General features: G+C 40.3%; 1 protein-coding gene across 1 annotated transcript in view; it reads left to right on the plus strand.

The window, feature by feature from the left end:
- The window catches only part of ANKFN1 (ankyrin repeat and fibronectin type III domain containing 1), a 155155-nt gene that overhangs the window by 127976 nt on the left and 5046 nt on the right, over positions 1-22133 (plus strand). The window contains exons 16-17 of the mRNA XM_068531301.1: positions 5245-5411; positions 12495-12708. Coding sequence (XP_068387402.1) covers positions 5245-5411; positions 12495-12708 — 381 coding nt within the window. The remainder of the gene's footprint in view (positions 1-5244; positions 5412-12494; positions 12709-22133) is intronic.

Consider the following 22133-nt stretch of genomic DNA (forward strand, 5'->3'; position numbering starts at 1 on the left):
TTGGCACACTGACCATGTTCCTGCCAGTGGCCCGAGTGAATCATAAATAACTTGCTAACCAGCTATGGAAAACTGTATCTGTGCCTATTCCAGCACAGACTAGATCTAGCAAGGACAAAATGATAAAGGAGCTTAGCCCTCTGTCTCCTGGAGTAGAGACTAGGCTGAGGAAGACCCATAGGATGTTCCTTCATAGGATTACTTGTTGGGGAAAGAGAGAGACCATCATACAGGAGGATGCTGTGAGACCTCTATTAGCAGGGTTGAGCGGAGGCAAAGTGGTACAAATGCAGACCCACTCCCCCTCCGCAGCGTGAGAGCTGATGCTCCCCGACCCTTTGGACAGGAGCAGGATAGCACTCCTCTGCAGTAATAAAAGTATGTGCCTAGGGAACAACAAGGATCACTATTTATGCTGTTCCCAGAAGTGAAAGGAAAAGCCCTTAGGAACTCTGTTCAGTGATATGGTCTCTTGAGGATTTGCCTAGCCTACACTGAGAAGGTCACCCTGCCCTGACCCTGTGGGCAGTCACAATTGAGAGCAGGCCTATGAAGGAGAAAGTTGACTTTTATCAATTTCCTTGGCTCTATGATTCCAACTGACTTGACTAGCAAGATTAAGAAACTGGGGAATTTTTTAGAAACAGTTTGAAGCCTGGTATATATTTCGTACTTCAGTGCTTGGCTGCATCCTTCATTCAACAAATATTTACTGAGTTTCCACTGTATGCAAAGTACTGTGCTGGGGCTGGACATTCAGACGTTAATAGGACACAATCTGCCCACCAGAAGTCTAGAATCCAGTGGAGGATACAGACATCTACACCAATAGTCCCAATGCAAAGAAAATCCTGCTGTAAGATGTAGGTTGTTGAATTTCAGAGGAAAGACACCTAATCCTTTCTTACAGAGATAATATTTGTGATAGACCCTGAAGTATAAATAAACATTCAGAAAAGGAAAGAAAAGGTAGAAAAGGGAAATCATTTTAAGCAGAAGGAATAGCATGCACAAAGGCTTGGAGACGTGGGAAAATGCAGCTCAATTAAGTACACTCTTAGTAGTTCATTGTAAAAGATGCTTAAGGCATCTGAGGAAGAGTGACAGAAGATAAAACTAAAATTAAAACAAGTAAAAATCACAAAGGGCTAGGCCATCCTAAAGCGGTTAGATTAAGTGGTTAGATTTTATCCTATGAGCAAAGGGGAGTCTTTTAAAAGATTTTAAGAAAATGAATAATATGGTCTTACTAGGTTTTAGCAACTCTATGGATTGCAGGAAAACAAAAAAGGGACTGAGGCTAGAGGCAATGAGACAGTTAAGAGACTGGCCCAGGTGGGCAATGATAAGAACTCAAACCAAGACTGCCACAGCAGGGGTACAGAAGAGAAGGCAGAGGCAAGAGGAATTTAGAAGTTAAAATCAATAGGACTTTGTGACTGATTTAATGTGGTTGGAGAGCAAGATGGAGGAGCCAGAGAGTCTGAATAGGGTGCTGAAATGGATAATGCTGCCATCTACCAAAACAGGAAATAAGAGGGGAGGAACAGGTTTGGGGGGAGGGGAGAGATGATGAGTTAGTTCAGTTTGACAAATGATGAGTTTTGTTTGAGGTGCCTGTGGGATATCCAGGCATTGAGCCTAATGGAATCCAGGCCACAGGCTTATAAGAAATGGCACGGTCTCAACCCTCATTCCTAATGCCCATTTTTCATGATTTAGGGTACCATTCCTGAACTCCAACATCAACTCATTCACTATCAGGAATCTTTAGAGAGGCATCTTATGCCCAGGTTCCTTCTGACACCTTGGCAAAGAATCACGGAACTAAACTGACCCTAGGAGGTAATCTTGTTGGTTCCTTAGCTTCCAAACTAGGCTACACGGCCCCGATTGATTAGGACTTTATTGAGTTAGAGATCTTTAGGAAGAATATTCTAATCTCAATCCCATTCTAATATTCTACCTACTAAATGCCTCATTCTTCCCAGGGGGACGTGGTAGGGATGTGAACAAAAATTTATTTTATATCTGATATGTGCCACATGCTATGCTGGGCACTTTACTGCTTATTATTATGTTGTTTTATCCTAGGTAGACATTATTACCCCTGTCTTAGATATGAGGAAACGGAGGCTCCCAGGGGTTATATGCCGATTATGATGAAGGTAGTAAGTGGCAGAACTATGACTCAAATCCAGTTTCATCTGACACCTAAGCCTGAGTACTTTCCACTCTACTATACTCCTAATCTCACTTCCAGTGTCGGTGCTAACGGCATTTTAGTCTGTCACTATTTTATACAGAAAAAAGAGAGAGAAAACACCACAGAAAATCCGTCTTAGTTTGTAAATTAATAACAAATCATGTGGTCTGGGATAATGCATTTTTGTATCCTTATACCATTTTGCCTGTAAAATGCATGTGATTCACATTAGAAAAAAATTAGAAGCTTCCAGTCTATCCTCCCCTTCTCAGTGATGGCTACCAAATGTATCATTGCTAAACCACAAAAGACTATGTTAAAGTAACATTTGTTAGAGTAACATTAAAGGCTCTGGCTAAAAACCACTAGAGCGGGAAAGTGAAGCCCTGTCCTTGTCGTTGAAAGGTCCTCATAGCTCACTGTGGTGAGTGGCACGGGTGGTGTGGGCACTGTGAGACCACCCACTGATCCAAGGCTCTGACCACAAGGAGACACAACAAGAGAAAGTTGTGGACACCCTGGCGTTCTAGAATTCAGATGGGACCGATAGTATTTCCTTTAAAGAAATTCTTCAGTGCCTCTCACTATCTTCCCAGTCATATTTTAGAAAGAAGGAAAAAAGCTGATTTTTTTTTTTTTTTTTTTTTTTTTTTACAACTTGGTTTGGAAAGGCAGACTGTGAGACACTTCACTCTCTTCGCTCTCCAGCCAAGAGAGGACATCTGTCAAGTGCAAACAGGATATAATTCCTCCTTGAAAGGCATAAAGACACATTCAGGGAGCTACAAGGGTCAAGAGTAAGCTAAAAAGTAATGGTGACTCTTTCCTGTAGAGCGGCCAGTAAATAGCACAGACCTGAAGTACACCTTTTGAAACAGGAAAAGCAAAAGCACCTTGAGAAAAGAGGATGGCGGGAAAGAGGAGACTTTGGAGGAAGGGTCTGCTCTCTTCAGATCAGGGTGCACATTTTGTTGTTGTTGTTCATTCAGTCAATAAACATTAACTGAGAAGTTATAATGTTCCAGGTTTTGAGGAAATAAAAATTAATAGGAGACACGGTTCTTGCCCACAAAGAAATCACAGTCTAATACCAAGGCAGTCAAGTAAACACATTATTACAGTAAAGCAGGATCAGTGTCCTGATACATTTAGAAACAAGTGGTCTAGGAGCACAAAAGAGAGAAACTAATTCTGCCTGGAGGGAAAAAGGTGTCCATGAAGATTTCACTGAGGAGAAGATATTTAAACTGAATTTTCAAGTATCAGAAGATTCTGACCTGAAGGTATTGGTAAAAAAAGGGTATTGGAGGAGAAGGAAATGGCATGTTCACAAGCATGCAAGCACAAAAGGACCTGTAGTAGGTTCAGTTTGACCAAAGTGTAGGGTCAATGCAGGCAGAGGGTAGAGGGTGGTTGCATGACAAAAGATATGACTGAAGATAAATTAAAATCCTAGATCTCAAGGAGCTTGCTTTATAGTGATGTTTGGATTTTATCCTGAGTCAAGACGGAGCTCTACAGAGGTCTGTAACCAGGGAAAAGCATGAAAAGTAGATCATTTGGGAAGAGCTCAATAGTTTGTCATTTAATGAGATCAGTTCTTCTGTCAGACAAGGAAGTGCTAGAGCAGAGAAAGTGAGAAGGAAGGATCTGACACCAGAGAGAAAAAAAAACCCCAGAACCAAAACTACTTGAATTCAGAAACACTGCCTTGAAATGGTGCACAGCTGGAATAAGGATAGGCCACTGGAGCCCTCACTCCATTCTCCTCTACCACTTCAATAGGAGGAAACACAAACAGAGCAGGTTACCCTTACACTCATCTGAGTTTCATACTGAGAGAAAATCAAGTAAGGAAGCAGGCAGTGGTAAGATGGGAACTGTAGGGTACACAAAATCTCTCAATGTGCATTAAAGCAGGGCTCCCTCAGTAAGGTGTATAGATGACCAGATGCCCCATTTTGAGGTATGTGGTTTTCGTTTCCCTAAATGTCCAGGTCTAGGTCTCAGGAATCAACAGCAAAGAGGCCCAAGGACAGTAATTAGATGTTCTTCCTAGAATTCCTCACCAAAGAAGCCAAAATAAAAATGTTTCCATTCCACAGATCTGTTGAGTTATTACAGCCCTATTTCCAAAGCACAAAACACACTGATACAGGTCAGAGGCACACAGAGTAAGTGAGGTTCCTGGTGAGTGAGTCTCCAAACTCAGCAATGGCCAGGAAGAGACTGGTACTACACTAGTCTGAATTGGGATGCTTTCCTCATCTTACTGGAATCTGAAGTTATGGTATATGATCAGAGCCAGTCAGAGAAGTGTGAAACATCAGATCACCTCAGGTTGCCTGCACCAGGCTGAGTCCCACACTCCTCTCTCCCTCCTCCATGACAGAGATGAAGATTAGACTGTTTCCTTTGGCCTCTGGCCCATTATCTTTTAAGAGAGGAAGGTGAAGACAAAAATGGTCTATCGAGCATTAGCTCCATCATCCTTCCAGCGGAGCTGAGGAGTGGAGACGCAGGAGAAGAATCAAAACTCATCATACTAGGTCTGTACAGACATTTTCCAGCCAGACAAAAGACAAAACATACCCTGAGAAAAGCATGCCTTGTATCTTCTGGGACTTCTGGCCTTGGAAAGGAACATGCAAGATACATACTGGAAATCAGACATGGCAGTCAAAACTAGGTTTCAAATTGCTACTTGTTTTTTTTTTTTTTTTCCTTTAAAGTGATAAGCAAACTTACTCTCCCAGTAGTAGCCCAACTTTAGGGGCTGAACATAAACTGCAGCTTTAGCCGACTCCGCTTCCCCATACCTTACCACGACTTGGTAAACCTTAAAAGGGAATACTGTATGACTAAAGCCAGACAACTGGCCCCTTAAGAGCACATTTATAATTTATTTATGGCCTAATATTTTCCACTGATAGGATTAATAAATCATGTTTTCATTCAACTTGTTTTCTCTGAGGTATGAATTTCTCTATTTTGATACCAAATCTTAACATGTTTTATTTTGCTTGTCCATTTTCCAGTTCATTTTTGCAGCTACAGGGAGAAATTTATTAGTCTGTATTGCCGCCTTTCTGCTGTTGTGGAGCTGGATTCTCTGAATACCCAACAGTCCCTGAGGGAAGCAATCTCAGACAGTGAGGTTGCAGCTGCCAAACAAAGACACCAGCAAGTTTTAGATTTCATTCAGGTAACAGTTTGTGTCTTCTGAGGTAAAAGGGAGAAAGAAGGGACATGGTGGAGGGGATGAGAACGAAGCCTAAGAAAGAACAGCAATCTGGGCTAATTTAAAGACAACCATGTGCAAACAGCCTGTTGATTTGGTTAAAATGCGGAGCTCAGGGAAATGTGAGTTTTTATACAAAGGCTTAAGAAAAAGCTACAGATCAAACACTGTGTTAATAAGAGCTGTATCAGCCACTGTGGTAGGTAGCAGTAGTCTCCCATACTGGAGAGAAAAATCAGTGCCAGAAGAAGTAGAGATCAGAATATTATCCTTACCCAGTAGCCCACTGATAATTCCAACAGAGAGAAAAACTGTATTAATTAATTCAATATCCCAGAGAAAAAGAGAAGAGAATGACCCATCAGTTTATGTTAACCCAAATTCAGCTGGACCTAAGATTCCTCATTCTTTGGACTTCTTTCTGGCAGAACTGACACTTTAATGTGTAGCTACAGAGGTTAAAAAATGTGTTCCCTGTCCATGGTCTTTTCTGGAAAAGCCCTATGGTGACATCTTAGGGTCTTGAGAAAGGGGTACTGATTACTCAACAAGAGAATTTGGATCTAGTCTGAAATTGCCCCTAAATCCCTTGGACAAATCTTATGATCTTTATGCCTGTAGTAACCCAATTCACAAAATGAATATACAGTAGTCCCCTCTTAACCTCAGGGGATACATCCCAAGACCCCCAGTGGATGCCTGAAAACTGCAGATAGTATCTAACCCTATATATACTATTTTTTTCCTATACGTACATACCTATGCTAAAGTTTAATTTACAAATTAGGCACTGTAAGAGATTAACAATAATAAAATAGAACAATTATAACCATACATCGTAATAAAAACTATGCGAATGTTCTCTCTCTCTCTCTCAAAATATCTCATTGTGCAAATTTAATGCCTCTTCCGTCTTAACTAAGCACTTATCATGCACTGTTCCCATAACTTTTGCAGTTTGAGGCGCAACAGCAAAACTACAAAGAATTTCTTTTCCTTCAATTTCACGGAATGAAGATTCATTCTTACCACAGATCTTAGCAACTTCACCATATATTTTTTTTTCTTTCCTTATTAAGTCAAGAACTTTCACCTTTTCACTTAAAGGAAGAACTTTGTGGCTTCTCTTTGCCATAACCAAATTGCCAGCATCACTACGTCTTGTGCTTTGGGGCCATTATTAAGTAAAATAAGGGTTACCTGAACACAAGAACTGCAATATTGCAACAATCTGATAACCAAGGTGGCTACTAAGTGACTAATGGGAGGGACACACTGGACAGAGGGATGATTCACGTCCTGGGCAGGACGGCGCAGAATGACAGGAGATTTCATCACACTTCTCAGAACAGTGGCAATTTAAAACATATGAATTATTTATTTCTGGAATTTTCCATTTAATATTTTCAGATCTCAGTTGACCAATGGTTACCAAAACTGCAGAAAGCAAAACCATGGATAAGTGTGGACTTCTGTAATAGCAATAGCCCCATCATAAATATCACTTTGACATATATTCAGGTCAATCTAATAAATATTTGTTGGATACCCAGGTGTCAGGCACTGTAAGGGAGATACAGAGTTGAATTACACATGGTCCCTGACCTTGAAGCATTTAAAATCCATTAGGGTAGACAAGAAATGTGTATAACTACTATTTGTAAAATGAGTTAGGTGCCAAAAGAGAGGTACAAAAAAAAAAAAAAAAGTTTTGTGCCAACACAAAGAAGTAAAAATTTACCTACATTTGTGGGTATAAAAAAGTTGTCATAGAGGATGTAACTGATACCTGAGCTAGGCCTATAGGGATAGGTTAGTCTATAGTGAGGAGAAATAGACTAAGAGGCAAAGAAAAAGAATAAACAGATAAGGCAGAGAGAGCAGAAAAATCGTATCTGGGGAATGATGAGTAGTCAAGGTTAGCTGGGGCATAAACTGAGTAAAGGACAGTAGTGAGAAATTAGGTAAAAATGAAAGTAGCAATGAGATCAGATCACACAAGGGCTTTATTAAAGGCCATGGTAAGATATTTGTACTTGATTCTGCAGGCAATAGGGACCTGGCCAAAGTTTTGGAGAAAGTCAGTTATAGGATCTCACAGATGTTCAGGACAGATTCAAGCAGGGGAGGATATTCCTCTCATTCGCATTGGTATGGCCACACTGGTTGTTTACAGTAAGTACTCATTCTCATTGGCTATTAAATAATTTACATATCATTCCTAGACTTAAGGAGAAGTAGACTAAAGGCAGGGAAACCAGATACGAAGCTATTACAACCCTCCAGGCAAGTAATGAGGACCTAAGATGAGAAAATGCTGTGAGCTTTGGGCAAATAAAGTTCTCTAAATCTCAATCTCCTCATCTGTAAAACAGGGATGATGATAATAATAGTACTAGCTCTCAGTGTCACTGAGAGAATTCAACAAGGTAATGCATGTAAAGCATTCACTAAAGTGCCTGCACGTAATAAGTATGGAATAAATTATACATTCATTCATTTATTAATTAATAAGAAGGGAAAATGCTTTAAAACATGATATGCAAGATTGTGGGTTTATTAAGTACTCAGGGAGAAGATATCGTAATATGCTTGCAAAGTGTGAGCAGACAAATCCTATCCTACTTCTCTCATCCTAAATGAGATATTTTAGGTGACCTCTTAGACTAAAAAAATAAACCTTTCAAGAACTTACTTGCTTTCTTGACCTGAGAGTGTAGTATTTAAAAATTCAAAACATTTACGTCATTTATTTTATTTCCAGTAAAAGTAGAACATTGACAGGGGGAAGGGGGTGGGAAAAGGAAGAATGAAGCATGAGGAGAATACGAAAGACTGGCTTATCTTTTGAACCCAATGTAAGGAATAGTGGAACAGAGTAAGAAGAATAATGACTAGAAGACAATTAGCATACATTTTTAGTCCTGGATCTTCTACTGATAAACCTTGGAGTACTGGACAATTCATTTGATCCAGGGGCCTCAATTTCCTCATATATAAAATAAAAGAATAGGACTAGATGCCTTCTTAAGCACCTAGTTGGCTCCAACGTTTCATGACTTCTTTAACAACCATAAATATTTTTAGAGAAGCACTTCTCTAATCATACCTTAAGTTCTATTTCTGCTTTATTCCACTTAAGGCTCCCCTGAATCCACTATGTTCAAACACAAGAAAGCTGACTTTCTTCAGTCTGTCACAGTCTCAAACTACTCCAAGAGTTTCTGGCTCCATTCTTACTTCCAGATGACTATCCTCACTCCTCTTTTTCACCTAGTCTAGGGCTCCACTGCCTTTTTCTCCTTCCCTTTCATCACACTATTAAGTGGGATGGATAAAGGCAGGCCAGGCCAGGAATTCTTTAAAGTTCTAGCCTGCACTGGTCTCCCAAAGCAGGTAACTTGAGAGTGGCCTCTACATACTCTTCCAGCCAGCCAGGTAAACGTAGACTTGGATAAAAGCCAATTCCCAAAGGGTTCAAAAAAGCACTTCTTGGCCAGGCTAAAACCAGACCATCTCCTTGCACCCATAGCCTTCAGTGGACTGCCTTGCTCCATCCAACATGGGTGACTTCACTGAGTAGAGTTAATGCAATATCATCTCTCCCCTTATCTACACTGAGCTTCTCAATCTCTCTTGCTCAGAATGAAAACCAGCTGCAGCCATTCACCCACTGGCATTCACAGCTCAGCTCACCACACACCATAATCTGCAGAGGCAAGTGCCAGCTGTGAGAGCATTTGTATGATTCCAGATCTAAGACAGTGTTGAAGGCACTACACAAACCAAACATTGTAAACAGCAAGGGAGTCTATGTAAATACAGTAAGGAAAAGAAGCCAAGGAGTGCAGCCAGAAAGGGGAAGGGCTAGGCCAGGGGAGGTGTAGAAAATCACAGATAAGGTATACAGCCTTTATAGACAACACATGCAGCAGAAATGTCAAAGTGTTGAGACTTGGCACTTGGCATATTCTGAGCTGCTAAAGCCTAAAGGGTAATTAGGCTATAATTTATATACTGTAATGCTTCAAATGCTCCTAAGCTGTAACAGAAACACAGCTCATTAAATATAGCCAATCTATCATCCCCTCAAGCACCTTGTAACGGTGCTGTGAGAAAACCAATCACCTTCACATTTTAATAAAAATATTATCTTGCCTGAGTACAGAGAAAGGGGTGTCATTTATGGGATGAAAACCAAAATTTTTAAAGGGCAGGGTGAGAAATGGATGCAAAACTTTTAACCAACAGACCTAGTAAGTTCATGGTCTTTCTTTTTAAAAAACGTGTCAGCAAGTCTTTAGAAGCTGAATTTGGACATTAAAATCAGGGGGATTATGTTGTCAGTTATTTTTAGATCAATATTATAAGGTAAAAATGGGTGAAAATTGTACTTCTTTTAGAGCTACTTAGCTAAGTCCGTTAAACTCAGTCCATAGGCTTCCCTGTACCTATGTTTTTGATTTTTCTTCAGTTAATACCTCTTCACTTCATCACTGAGAAAAATTAAGAAATAACCATTGTTTCTACACACAATTTTTTAAATTTCTACACTAACTCTCACTATCCATCCTCAACAATAAGGCTAAAGCAATCTATCCAAAGAGAACAAGTAGATTGTTAATAATTGTATTCATTTCCTAGGGCTGCTGTATACCACAAACGGGGTAGCTTAAAACAACAGAAATTTATTCTCTCACAGTTCTGGAGCCCAGAAATCTAAAATCAAGCTGTTGGCAGGGTCACACTCCCTTTGGAGAGTGGGAGAATCTGTTCTCTGCTTCCTCCAGCTTCTGGTGGCTGTTGGCATTCCTTGACTTGTGGCCACCTCACTTCAATCTCTGCTTCTGTGGTCACACTGCCTCCTTCTCTTCTGTCTGCCATATCTCCCTCTGCCTCACTCTCGTAAGAATGTCTTTATGAGGACATTTGTCATTGGAATTAAGGCCCACCCAGATAATCCAGGATAAACTCCTCCTGTCAAAATCCTTAACTTAATCACATCTTTTGCCATACAAGGTAATATTTACTCTTTTATCATATAAGGTAATACAAATTCCAGGGATTAGGACGTGGACATGTATTTCGGGAGGCCACATTCCGTCCACTACAATAACCATGACTGTCATTGTAACAACTGAAAACTTTGTAACAATGTACAGCTTACAAGGTGCACTCATCTACATCATCTTACTTAATCCTCATAATAACTCTGTTCGAGGGCAGAGATCTAAAGAATTAGATAACCATTCATTCATACCTTCATTCGCTGAATAATCATTTATTGAGTACCTATTCTTTGCACAGCCAAAAGTTAAAGGTACAAAAGCACAGTACCTGCCCTTGGCAGGACCTCTAAAAGTTGTCCATAGTCACGCAGTGCCTTAAACTTTGAGATGAGAGTATGCTGCATGAGGTAGGATCAATAAAAGCTAGCTAAGAAAGCAACAATCCCATTAAGGAAATCTGTCCAAGTCTTGACTTGGACTTCCATTTTAGCTTTACCCCCTGAACTTCAGATTTCTCTCTTTACATTGTTCAGAGCCTCCTCATGGGCCTGCCACTGCTGAACCTTCAGCCCAACTCACTGCCTTAACAAAGCCTGAAGCTCAATTTCATGCTTTCATTACAGAACATTACTAGAAAGCAAGGGAAAATGGTTACCAACGATGCAGTGCCATTCACTAGTTCACTCAAGCTTGCCTGTCACTCTGAACACCACAGACTATCACAATTTCAGACTCTGTGTTTGTTGGAGGGAGCACCAGGTTTGTGGATTCTTTAAAGAGTATTCTTTAAGTACACATTAAGGCCCTAAAAAGGAATTTTGAAAATAAAATAGAACATTGGATACTCCCTTCTACAATCAGAGAGACCTTAACCTTGTAGTATTCATACAATGAACACCTTCTACCTGGAAACTGAGTGACACCAACTTTCCAAAGGTTCTTCAAAAATAAATCATAAAGTGTCAGAGCTGGAAGGGAACTTAGACATCATTCGGTACAACCTCTTCTTTTTACAGCTGAGTAAATGGGTCAGAAGTTAACGGCTTGCTCAAAGCACCCAGTGAAATTAGATGCAAAGCCTATCACAAGCTCCAGGGTCCCATGAAAAAATGTCATTAACAACCTCCTTGGAGAGAGTCAGAATAACCAGAAAGTTTATGGATAGTGTCTATTAAGATTTGGGAGAATATCTGTCATCTACAGAGACAGACACATAAATATGAATGACTTTTACAACTGAGTCACAACTATTATACTTTATAATGAAAATGTTAAAATCTCTTTGGTAACCCAGAAATCAAATGGGCTACTCTAAAATTACAAGGATGTTTAAATTACTTAGAAGAATACGCTGTTTAAGCTGTTTTGTACTTTAGAAGCACTTATATGTAGGAAAGTAAGTTTAATATATAAAAGTTATTTCTATTAAAATAGGTCCAAGAATCTCTGCTTATTCCAGTAATGCTTTGTTCTTCTAGTTCACATAGAACTAAAACTACATTCCTTTCTTCACCTGTTCTGAAATTCAGACTTCATCATATGCCTTCCCCATAATATCCTAATGAGTAATATCTCATTACATGCTGAGAATTAATAACACTTCATATGTATGAGAAATGTACCCTGCAGTTTTACAAAGGACCTTCAAATACATCATTTCACCCAGTCATCACAGCAGTCCTGTGAGGTATAAAAGGGGAAACGTCTTGTCCACATTTCACAAATAAGGCAACTGAGGCTGGAAAAGGTCAAGTGATTTGCCAAAGGTTGTTACAGAACCAGTAAGTTGTGGATCCCAGCTGGAATCCAGGTCTTCCACTATTTGCACTAAATGAAATAGCCTCTCAGGTAAAAACATGCAAGACACGAGAGATTATAAAGAAGTGGTGTTTTCTGGTTCAGCAAACCTATGTTGAAAATATTTTACCCTTGCTCAGAACCAATACTGTGGAAAATGTATCATCTTGGACTCTCAGGGAAACTTAAACCTTTTTAAACCTGTTTGATAATTAATGTCTTTTACCATTTTATCCCAAAGCAAATAGATGAAGTTTGGCGTGAAATGAGGTGGATCATGGATGCTCTACATTATGCAAGATACAAACAACCAGTTTCTGGCTTATCCATCACTAAGCTGACAGACCCCTCAGATGAGCAGAACCTAAAGAAGATCAATTCTACATCATCACATATAGACTGTCTTCCATCACCATCCCCATCCCCAGAGATGCACAGAAGAAAGGCAGTGAGTGGTAAGCAATAAGATCTAAAGTTCTATATTTCAGTCACCAGATTCTTGGTCCTGTCTCCACTGATGAGGTTCTTCTGTGCTAAGTCATTAGTTCCAGCAAGCAGTAGGAAACACTGCTCAGTGGTAAGAGTCTAGAAGCACAGAGGAAACAAAATCAGAATGGGGAGGGGTAGGAAGCTAGGGCAACGACCGGAGATCACCTCCATTTAGGGGTGGGGAAGATTCAGTCCAGTTCTAGGCCAAGCTTCCAAGATACAAAAGGAATTTAACCAAAACCAGGTAATAAAGAGAACAGGCCCAGCCTCCAGTAAATAGGGAGGGACTGACAGGAATGAGGCAGGAAGTAGGTCCTAGTCTGGGTAAAGTTCATGGCAAACTTCCCACCCACATGGCACCAACATCCTGGGGTGAGAGTTGGGAAAGAGAGAAACCGTGGATACACTAGAATCCTGAGCCTGAGGCCAAATGAGTAGACTGGGCTCATCATGGATACAACAATCAGGAGACAACTTACAGACAAGCTGGAGGAGAGGCCTAGCAAGTCACCTCCACTCTTGGGAATTAAATTGGAGTTTACGTAGCAAACACTAACTGGAAAAAACATAGCTGAGTTAATACAAACTTCTACAAAACACCCTTATGCTTATAAACAGAGAGAAAGCGTACTAGTCACAGACAATATAATGCTCTTGCCTAGAACATGTTAAAACTAATGTCATTTTTCTAGTTGATTAAAATAATGGTATTCAAAGCATCTTTCCTGATTCTGTAGCTTATAGAAGCTCAAATTTTATAAGCTTCACAATGATTTTTAATAAACAGTTCTGAAATGTGAACTTGTCCCATAGGGGGCAGCATGGCGTAGCAGAAAGAGCTTGGGCTTAGAAATCAAAGACCTGGATTCAAATTCCAGCTTTTTTTTGCTAGTTATATGCGCTTGAACAGATTACTACATGTAAGTCTCAGTTTCTGCATATGTAAAATGAGAATAATAATATATACACCTTGAAAAGTTATTTGTGAATAAGACAATCTATGTCAGAGGTTCATGGCACATAGTAGACAATAAATTGTAAGTATAGTATTTAATGTTATTCTTATTACAGAAGACTTCAGTGGGGGCATGAACCTTTTCTATAAGTAAGGTTATGTACATTTTTAAAACATCATGTCTGAAAATCAAAACTTGGCTAGTGCAAGAACTTGGGGGACAGCTAATTTACATTACCAAAGAATTCTATGATTTAACAAATAACTAAACAAAATAATTAAGTAGATTTTTATAGATTCCCAGTGGGCTGGGGATACAAATAAAATACCATCCCTGCCAGAAGCTAATCTAACAGGGAGACAGATACATTAACAAACAATTTCATACTAACTGCATGTGTGCTATAATGAGGACATGCATAGGGTGCTATAGAGTCTAATGAAGGTGTTAACCAGGAAATCATAAGATCAAAGAGAGCTTCCTGGAAGAGGTGACAAAGTCAAGTACTGACAGATAAGTAGGAGTTGAGCTGAAAAAGAGGAAAGAGGAAAGGATTATAGGAAGAGGAAGCAGAATGTGCAACTGTGTTGTAGTTCAGGGAACTGCAAGCAGTCTGGCTGCACTCAGGATCTAAGGACATTGACCTTTTTTTTTTCATTTAAAAAAACATTCATTGGTTACCCACTATGTTCCAGGCACTCTTCAAGGTAACAGGGATATAATGATAAACAAAGCAAAGTCTGTGCTCCCACAGAGCTGACATGAAAATATAAACAAGATCATTTCAAATAGTGAATATTCCAGTGCATAATACAAAACAGCAATCAAGGTGGGTAGGGAGAGTGCTGAATCCACTAGGATGATCAGCAGAGACCTATCTGTGAAGGTTACATTTGAACCAGCCACAAAAAAAGGATCCAGTTATACAAAGATCTGGAGTTGGAATATTGCAAGCAACAAAACAGCAAAAGGCCCTGAGGTGGGTGAGGGGTGGAAAGAAAGCCAAAGTATTGGGGCAGAGTGAACAAAGGGGCTAGTGGTAAGAGAGGGGGTACAGAGAAAGGCAAGGGCCAGACCAGGCAGGGCATGGTAAGAAACTGGAATTTTATTCTACTTGTGATGGAAAGCCACTGAAAACTTTTAAGCAAGGATTGATATAATCTGTATTTTCTTTAGAATCCAATCTGTGTGTTGCTTGAAGAGACCAATGTTGGAAGCAGGAGATCAATTAGGAAGCTTATTAACAGAGGAGACAGTGCCTCAGGACATTATGATGCTATTTACCAAAAACAGGTTAGACAGGAGAAGAAACAAGCTTGAGCGAATGGGCATGTTGAATTTAGGTTAGCTTTGGGACATCCCATGCAAAAAGAAACATTCAAAAAAAACCCAGGATGTATAGGGTCTGAAGCTCAGAAAAGAGAACTGGACTAATAATATAGATTTAATAATTGTTGACATATGAATGATGAAGCTATGAAAATGCTTGATATTTCCTAAAGAGAGCAGGTAGAGTAAGAGAGGAGACTATGGAAGGATCCCTGTGGAACAGAAGAGCGAGACTTCTTAAACTAAGAAGTAACAACCAGAGGAAGAAGATAAAATCAAGAGAGTAGTGTCACAGAAATTAAAACATATCAAATGATGGTAAAAGGTTAAATAAAACTGAAAAGCTTCTATTTTTTTGTTTTGTTTTTTGTTTTCAACAAGGAAGTCGTCAGTAGCCTTGATGACAGCAGTTTATAAAGGAAAGGAGATAGAAACGGAATAGAAGTAGATAGGGGAGTAAATGGGATCAGCAAGGATACACTCTTCAAAATCTTGGCTGTGAAAGAGAAGAAGGAGGGAGGGCAGTAGCTGGAGAGGTACAGGCTTGAAAGGGCATTTTTTAAAGGCAGGATAGATATACCCTATGTTGTTCCCCAATTCACATAATTCTACAAACAACTCTTCAATTCTACTTCCACTTCACAGCCCTTGTCTGCCCTCTCTACTCACAGAACTTTCCCAGTGTTTAATCTTCTCTTGGCCACAGGGTCCTAAGTGGGTCCCCCCTGGCTGTATGAGGGTGGCCTCTCCTGTGCCACGTAAGTGCCAAATTCTCACGTTGGCCAGATGACGGGTTACACACACTCCCTGCTGGGAAGATCTGGCCAATTACACTCGGATTTTATTATTAACTTAAAATGTGAGCAATCATCATTCTGTTTCTTAAAATATAACTCTCTCTTGGGTCCATTTATTTCTCTGAAGCCAAGATTCCATGGGCTGTGAAACACAAAGACGTGGAGGGCAGCAAATGAAAAATGGAACCCAGTGACAGGGAAACTGTTGAGAACTGGGAGAAACATTTAGCACTGCATCCCCTCACAAAAGCACAAGCATTTCAGAGCAATGAAATCTGCTCCTGCATACTCTGTCCTCTCCACTAGTATGACTATTTTTGTTTGGAAACCATTTATGAAGAGGGAAAAATCCAAGTTAGAGGTATATCCCCACTGGTTGCTCACAGGGCAAAGTGTGCAACACAGTTCCATTCTGTGTGAGTAGGGGTCACTTAACTTCTGAGAAGCCTGATGGAAATACAAAGCCTATCACAAGCCTAGACTCTGGTACCAGCCCAAGATTTTGTCTTAAGGCTGTTGAGTACCCTGGATTTGTTTGTGTGTGTATGTGGTTGGACAAACAGGGTGGGAGAGCAGTGGAACTCTTTAACTTACTTCCCATTTCTGTGTGGTTTTCAAACACAAAGTAGAACTCCTCTGAGTCAATTAAAATTAAGCATCTCCCAAGGACCCAAGGAGGAAAGTTGGCTCCTAGAAAAGGCAGCGCAAGGCAGGGGTGGAATGATTGGTCCATCACATGGGTATTTTCTCTCCCACTCCTTTTCTGTGGGCATAGTAGTCACAGGCAGCAGCAACTTTTTTTGTTTTCCGATACCACTATTTCTCCTAGTGACGCATGGGTGAGGCAACAGGGGGGAGGGGGGCATTGTTTCCTTCAGATGCATGTGAAGATTATCCTGATCTTCCAAATGTAAATCTTCCTGGTAAGCTTTTCCCAGATGATGTTAAGATTAAGAACACTATGGCATAAATTAAACAGATCAAAGAAAAAAAGTATCAACAGGAATCTGAAGATGGGAAATTAGAAGGTGAACAAGCCCCTGAGGTTCTACCCAAGGCCTGATGAGAGATTTATTAAAATTCTTTGTTTCTAAATTATTTAAATTCTACTCAAACATAGTGGAAACAGATTCAATGAAGCACACACACAAAAAGCAGCAATTTGGACAGTGATATATTAAAAATGTGAAGATAGATTTTTAGGGCAAATACTACTAATTATTCCTTTCTTTCCATCCTGCCATGCCCCCTGCCTTTAAGAGAAAAGCAATGGCTTTAAATCAATTATTCTTCCCTGCAATGTCATCTCCCCATAAAGCCCTCAAAATCCACATCAATTCTACTCTGCTGTTGTTGGCCTGATCCACAGAGACCAGGAGTTGCAACACCCATTACAATGGCAAGAAAGCCAAGCTTCCTAAGCCAGCACTAATACTATGGGCAGAACTTCCATCAAACAGCTCTTGGGTCAACCAGAGGGGAAATGCAAGGTTCTACCAGTGCTGGCCTGCCCAGTGGGCCCTCTAAGGGAAATTGAGGCGCACAACCAGGTTTATTAAAAATAACAGCTGGGCAAGGCGCCTACAATGCTTAATGGAGCATATGGCCCGGATCTGGGGATGGAAGCTGCACTTTGCATTCTTTTCCAGGAAGGGAGGGAGTGGTAGTGACCTAAATCCCTGGAAACTCTCCTCAGTGCCCTGGCTGGCATCCTGGAGATTTTCCCAGCTTGTTCTGGGAGGGGTATCCCACTCTAAGCAATCGGTTCCACTAAGTCCTATAATAAATAATACAACCACCATGGAAGTCAAATATTTAGATTCCCACTAGAGCAGTGTTTCCAAAGTGTAGGTCTTTGAACCTACAAGATAATATTTACCACTCCATACTCAAGCCCTTTTTCATCTCTTTCCTGGGTTACTACAGTTATAACTAGCTCTTCTCTTGATTTATCTCCTATCTCCCTTGCTCCCGGGAGCTACAGTAAAGAATTCACATCATTTACAAACTCAGTGCTAAATCTAGGATGAGAAATACAGTACTGGACTAACTAACACAAGACACCCTTCAAGAGATGACTGTTCTCCTTTATTCACCATTCTCACAGCAAAATCTTGAAGTTTTTCTGATTATTGGTTTGTATTTTAATGAGTCACCTCTTGATATGCTTTCTAGTTATTCTCTATTTAAAAGTGGAAAGAGTACTTCCCTGGTGGTGCAGTGGTTAAGAATCCGCCTGCCAATGCAGGGGACACAGGTTCGAGCCCTGGTCCGGGAAGATCCCACATGCCACGGAGCAACTAAGCCCGTGCGCCACAACTACTGAGCCTGAGCTCTAGAGCTCGTGTGCCACAACTACTGAGCCCCTGTGCCACAACTACCGAAGCCCACGCGCCTAGAGCCCATGCTCCACAACAAGAGAAGCCACCGCAACAAAGCGTAGCCCCCACTCGCCACAACTAGAGAAAGCCCGTGCACAGCAACAAAGACCCAATGCAGCCAAAAAATAAATGAATAAATGAATAAAAAAAAATTTGTTTAATAAAAATAAAAGTGAAAAGGATTTCAATAATATTAACACCTTCTCTTTGTAAGGCACTTAAAGTATTTTAAACAAATTTAATCCTCATAGCACCAACGGAAGATAGGTAACATAATTACCTACATGCTACAGATGAAGGGGCTAAGTTCAGAGGGGCTAAGTGATTTGCTCAAGATCATATACACAGTAAGGAACAAGACAGGACTTCAGCCCAGTTTTGTCTAGTTTTAAGATAATTGTTCTTTCTGCTACAACTGGGCTGACTCAAATCAAGTACCACCAAATATAAAGCAAAATGAAAAAAATAAAATAAAGCAAAATGATTTAGGTGATTGTTTTCAGACATTTCTATGGCAGATTAAGTAAATCAGATCTTCTCAGGCTGCTTTCAGTATTGTTTTTAAGAGGCAATCAAATCTCTTTGCTCTTTAAGCTCTCCGATTTCAATATTCGTTTCAGTTTCAGTTCAACCCAGCATTCTTTACTGAGAGCCTTGTATGTACCAGATACACCACAAGAGGCTAATAATACAGTGATGATTAATTCACACTCTAGTCCTCATGGTCTGTTCACATGTTCATGCTCAGATCAGATGATCTGGGCAATACAGAGGATCTGCATGTCCCTTTGCTTGACTCCTTCCTTAGCCCATTCCTTCACTGACTGGCTTCTTCAACATTTACTAAGCAGAGATGAACGAGACACAGTGCATACCCTCTAGAGTTCACAGTTAATGAGGGAGAGAAAAATACAAGTGAATAATTTATAATAAACCTCGATAAATGCAATAACAGAGATATAAATAAAATGCTTTATGAGCCATGAGAACTGAGCAACTAACTCTACCTGGGGAAATCAGCACAGGCTCTTCCTGAGAGACTGAGTCTTAAAATATGATGCTCCACTGAAATATCAGAATGTCAGCCCTTTAAAGCATACCTTCATATACTCCTTATTCCCCTACAGCCAACAAGTGCTCACTATTTGTACGCTGAGAGGTCAAAGTGCAAACTGTTCTTATAGCACATTTGACCTGATATAGGCTGGAAAGAGGAAAAAAGTGACACACACTCCTCAGCAGTTGCTTCTAGATGTATCATTTTTACTATCAGACTTCTAGTGGGTTAACTGGTGGCCACTAAAAAGACACGTTCACGTCCTAACCCTCAGAACCTGCAAATGTGACCTTATGTGGAAAAAGAGTCTTCACAGATATCATTCAGGGTCCTGAAATAAGATCATCCTGGATTACCCAGGTGAGCCCTAAATCCAACGACAAGTGTCCTTATAAGACACAGACGAGAGTTCACGTGAAGACAGAAGCCGAGATTGGAGTGATGCAGCCCAAGGAATGCCAACAGCCACCAGAAGCTGTAAGAGGCAAGGAAGTATTCTCCCCTAGAGCCTCCAGAGGGAGTGCAACCCTGCTGACACCTTAATTTCAGACTTTCTCGGCTTCCAAAGCTGTGAGAGAATAAATTTCTGTTGTTTTAAGTCATGAGTGTGTGGTAATTTGTTACAATAGCCACAGGAAACTAATACAAGACCTAACGTGTTTCTCTTACTAAGAGCTTAATATAGCTATGTGTGGGCGCCACGCAAAGTGAATCAGACGAACCAGGTCCCAGGCCTCAGAAAGCTTCCACAGAAAGCCATGGGAATTCTAAGGTAAATGGCAGTACAGCAGGTCTTTGGAGTGAGACAAATCTGCGTGTAGGTTCCTATTCTGCCACTTACCAGCTTATATGAATTGGAAATTTTAATAAGCCTAGACTTCAGTATTCTTATCTGCAGAATGGGAACTGGTGTAAAAATTAAGTAAGATAAAGCACCTAGAGCACTTAGCATGATGACTGGCCCACAGTAAGTACTAAGTAAATAGCAAGTATTGTTATTACTATTGTGGATGCAAATGAATAGTACATATGGATAGCTGAATAGACAACAGTGACCAGATAAATAGAGAAGAAAGTTCAACTAAAGTCGATTTTCAATTAATTGCATGGATCTTATTTCCAGCCCAATTTCAAATCTTCAGTTAACCTCTCTTTTTCATGACCCCTATGGCACCTACCACTGCCATCATCAAAAACAGCCAACAGTTCTGACAGCCTATTACTCGCAGTTCCCAATTTTTCCCACTAAAGATAGGGAAAAGTACTGCCTAAAATTTGTTTTAAGAATTTCAAAGTCATTCATCCCAAGCCTTTATCCAGTTCTCGCCTTTTAACTTGAAAAGCTATGTCTGTCTTCTTCCCTAACCAGGAGTCCTTACATCTTTTTCACTAAAGACCAATGACAGCACTTGTGCTCCCAAGTGATCACCCCGCCTTGTTATTTCCATCAACGTACTACTCATATCTTCAACAGTTCCCTTTCCAACAGTTCCTTCTTCTCTACGCACAAACATCTTCCCTCAACTTTGCTACCCTACCACATTCCCATTCCATCCCTCCAGGATGCTTTGGCCAACTGCTTAAGTTCAACCTGTCCCAAATTAAATTTACCATCTCTTCCACTGCCCAACCCTGTTGCAATTAAACTCCTCTGGTTTAATGCTACTCCTATCTCCCAGGCACCAAGGCCTGAAACCTATTAGTCATTTCAGGGCCTTTGCACTTCCTTCTCCAAGTTGTCTGAAAGACTGCTCTCTAAAATGTTCACAAAGCTGGTTCCTTCTGATCACTGAGGTCTCATCTAGACTCCAGAGACTCCTCCCTTGGCCACCTTATTAAACGAACCTCCCTCCCAAGTCACTCTCTAGCTGAAGTTCAGTTTCATTTTATTCATAGAACTTTACACTCTTTGAAATTAATCTTATGTATATTCTTATTGTCTAATCCTCCCTCTGTGAGCTGCTTGAAAGCAGAGACCATGTCTGTCTATCACAAAATAGGTGTTCAGTAAACATCTTTGAATGAATGACCTTCCTGGACTTCTCTTCTCTTCCACGTAACCACCACTCTTGCTCAGGCCCACAACCTAAAAAAGGTAAATATTTAAAGGAAACATAGCTTGGACAACAGCCTCCCAGCTGGCCTCCCTGCTGTTTCCTCCTGATCCAGTTCTTCTTACATCCTACCTGCTACATAATTATCCTAAATCACAGCTCTCATCTTGTCAATTACTTCTTCAAAATTCGCTGATAATTACCCACTGGTGACAAAATTAGGTACAAACTCCTTATCTAGGCATTCACTGCTCTCCTCTGACTCCACCCTACCTTTTAAAAAAAATTAAATAACCTCTTTTAACCATTTATTTAAAATAATTATAAGAACAGCAGGTTGCAAAGAAATGTACAGGAATTCCCATGTTCTCTTCCCCCAGCCTCTCCCCAGTGTTCACATCTTACACAGTTCTTATATCAATACAACATCAAAACCAAGAACCTGGTATAATCCACAGTTTATCCAGATTTTACCAGTTATACATACACTTGTGCATGTGTGTATGTATGTGTGTGTGTGCACCTGCACATAAGCATGCAGGCTCGCTTGTATAGCTCTATGTAATTTGTCACATGTGCAGCCTTGGGTAATCACCACCATAGTCAAGATACTCAATTGTACCGTCACCACAAAACTTCCTCTGTTACCCCTTTATAGCCTTACCCACCGCCCCTCCCCACATCCTTGCCCCTGGCTAGTACAAATCTGTACTTCATCTCTATAATTATTTCATAAATGTCACATAAATGGAATTCTTTATTTGTACTGATGAGTATTATTCCATTGTATGGATGTATCATGCATCCACAGAAGGAT

The sequence above is a fragment of the Eschrichtius robustus genome, chromosome 20, assembly GCF_028021215.1.
Source record: "Eschrichtius robustus isolate mEscRob2 chromosome 20, mEscRob2.pri, whole genome shotgun sequence".
NCBI lineage: Eukaryota > Metazoa > Chordata > Mammalia > Artiodactyla > Eschrichtiidae > Eschrichtius > Eschrichtius robustus.